Raw genomic sequence first — 2,903 nt, 5'->3', positions numbered from 1 at the left:
ACATCAATCGGAAGTAAAAATTAATGAAGTACCGGAAAATTGTGAGTAGCCACATCAAACCACATAGAAAGCGAGCCGAAATCAATCTTACGTCATCATAAATCGTGTTCAACCATGAAATTTCATCGCTGTTCGATCTCATCATCAGACGTCAGATAATGAAGATTCTGAGTTGACATGAATCGGGATACATTACAGATCGTGAAACGGCGCATAAAGGTTGAGTCGATGATGTACATTGAGAGCCAAAACCTAATTCAGTAGTTGACGCAGTTTGTACACTTTTTAACAGTTTCGTTTCTTCGCTAGTTTTGTGACGCGTTTAACCTATATTGTGAGTCACTTACTTTAATGTATTGTGATTTAATTGTATTGTAATTGGCCGCATAACTGGAATTTTATATTGTTATATCCATTTCAAACTAGTTCTGATTTCTTGTCATGATCAGGATACGTTCGACTATTGTTTTGAAACTCAAACTGTGGCTCAAGTTCCTTGGAATTAGCTCTAAATGAGGTGATAGATTTTAATTTTATAGAACACGAACAGAACAATTGAACTTGTTTAATATTAAAGATAAAATTAAATGATTTACCGGAGCTTAAAGCTAAAAATCCGGCTGCTTTGAAAGGGATAAAACTACCGCCACCGGAAGTGCACGTTATCGAAAAAAAAAACATTTTCGCAGTTTTAAAATAAACACCTGGTTTCTGTTTTACGGTTCATGTATTTTTCTTCCAAGCGATATCAAAAGTGTCACACCACGGTCAACGAAATCATCATACGTTCCACAAATTTAAAGCGTCGTCGTCTGGTGGTTGTTTGATTAAAACTTAGTCTGGAATTCCATCAGCCGTCGTTCTGCCTGTTCTGTGTCACCAGCAAGGTAGTGTTTGGTTGGCGTGGCCCTGTTTTCACAGTACCTGCTGCTGCTGCTGCTGCTACTGTACCTATTTTGTTTTATTTACTGTTCCAATTTTGGGCGCCGGATAAATTACAAACATGGATAGCTGAGCGATGCACAGACCAAGTGCAATCACTTTCTGTGTCTGCGTGTGGATGTGGACAGAGTTTATTTTAGAGTTTTGTTAGGAAAGCCGACCGACTATAGTTAGTGTATACTCACAATGATGAAATAGTTGTGCAAGATGATCCCGTACAAAAGCCAGAGTACGGAAGCACCCGTACTGGCCAAAATAACCGGCAGTGGGAGTCCTTCACAACTTTTGCGTTTAACGATTTCACCCTGCAACGATAAAATCATAAGCTCCTGGTTTATCGCTTCACTTCAACACATCATACCAGCCTCATCAACGGAAGTCCAATATAAGCCAGAGTCAGCACAGTTACCAACATTCCGAAGCGGTACTTTACTTTCTCAGGACTCTCCATACCAGCATAGAGTAGGATGGCACCCACAACAGCAACAGTTTCGAAAACTAACCTCCAGAACGCACCTCGTTTTCTAGCCGGAGTGTACACCAAATACCAAGCGGAGTAAACCACGCAAATGGCCATCGAATAAGCACTAGTGAGAATCAGGGTTTTCACCCCAAGCAGTTGGGAGTACTTCAACTGCAACGCAGTCCTGGAGAATCGTATGTTGAATCGAAACTTGTCATTCAAACTAACATAATTGTCACTCACAATGCCGCACCCAGCACAAACTGTAACGGTGAACAACCTTCTGAAGTGCCTTTCAGACGAATTTGATTGCACGCGAAGCATCCGCTAAGGAACTGAGCCACCGTTAGTATTCCCGCCACATTTCCGATCACATCCCGGTACGGCAGTAAACCACGTGATTCCATGTTAAAGAACAGGAAAGAATTCACTCGCGGTGGACTGCAGTCGAACGACGACTGACGGATGGATGGCTGTCCAGTCAGTCAGTGTCCACTAGAAAGTTCCTCTACAAGTGACGGCCTTGACTAGCGCGGGGAGATTAAAGTCGGCGATTAGAGCGTCTTTTGTCAGCTTCGTGTGACGACTTAGCGTCTTATTAGCACCTCGTCATCAGCCACGAGACTGGCGCTTGAGGCCTTTTTCTTGTATTTTGTAAAGGAGAGAATCTGACGAAGTGTTGCAGATTTCGGTTAACTAAAAAAAATGTTTATTGTTTTGAGGAGTGTATCAAGAAGTAGTCGTAAATATTGAAATACAAAAATTATTTTTTTTAAATTTTCAAAATAAATGTCATTGCAGAGTAGATCTATTTACAGTGAAAGCATCTTTCATCTATTCTTCAAGCAGCCATTCAAATAAATTTGAGAATTTAAATTAAGTTTGTAAAATTAACAAAGCACCTAGTATTTATACTTTTGGCCCGTTAGGGAGATGCTCTTTTAATACACGGCGAACAAATGTGCATCATTTTTGTGAGTAACAACGTGTTAAACCTTTTCGACTACTTTCCGATACACTCCTTATGACGAATATTTGGCATCGGCGCGAAGGTCTACGTTCGAGCAGATAATCTAGGGTGAATGTTCGGGTGAATTTCATCGGTTGGCTTTGGCGCAGATAAGCTGGGTGTGATTTTTTTAAATTATATTTTGACTCAGCATGTCATTCTAAAATTGGTTTTGGTTGAACATTATAATTTTTTTGATAGACACAGTCGATCCGTAACCATCTCAGGATGTTTGTGAGAATACAAGCAATTCTAATAACTGGAAATCAACATTCTAAACCATATGTGGATGTTCTAGATAGAGTTACTCAAGATAAATTAGTTTCTGATTGTTAAAACTTCCGACACGTACTTTGTTTTATAATTGTGTTCTTGTTAATGAATTATACGAAATTTCTAGGTCACATAAACTATACACAATTTTGGCATGGTTCATTGCATTACACATGAACAAGATTGTTTTTACTCAAGTAAGGCTGATACAAATTT

General features: G+C 39.5%; 1 protein-coding gene across 1 annotated transcript; it reads right to left on the bottom strand.

Moving 5' to 3' along the window:
• Positions 1 to 708: 708 nt before the first annotated feature.
• LOC129730726 (sugar transporter SWEET1-like) lies at positions 709 to 1,924 on the bottom strand. Its single transcript, XM_055690278.1, has 4 exons — positions 1,649 to 1,924; positions 1,304 to 1,589; positions 1,128 to 1,247; positions 709 to 1,050 (listed from the first exon to the last, which is right to left on the bottom strand). The coding sequence occupies exons 1-4, from the start codon at positions 1,810 to 1,812 to the stop codon at positions 952 to 954; spliced, it is 669 nt and encodes a 222-aa protein (XP_055546253.1). The 5' UTR covers positions 1,813 to 1,924; the 3' UTR covers positions 709 to 951.
• Positions 1,925 to 2,903: the final 979 nt, after the last annotated feature.

This window comes from Wyeomyia smithii, chromosome 3 (genome assembly GCF_029784165.1).
Source record: "Wyeomyia smithii strain HCP4-BCI-WySm-NY-G18 chromosome 3, ASM2978416v1, whole genome shotgun sequence".
Classification (NCBI taxonomy): domain Eukaryota; kingdom Metazoa; phylum Arthropoda; class Insecta; order Diptera; family Culicidae; genus Wyeomyia; species Wyeomyia smithii.
Note: the sequence above shows the minus strand (reverse complement) of the source record. Positions and strands in the feature narration are given on the sequence as shown.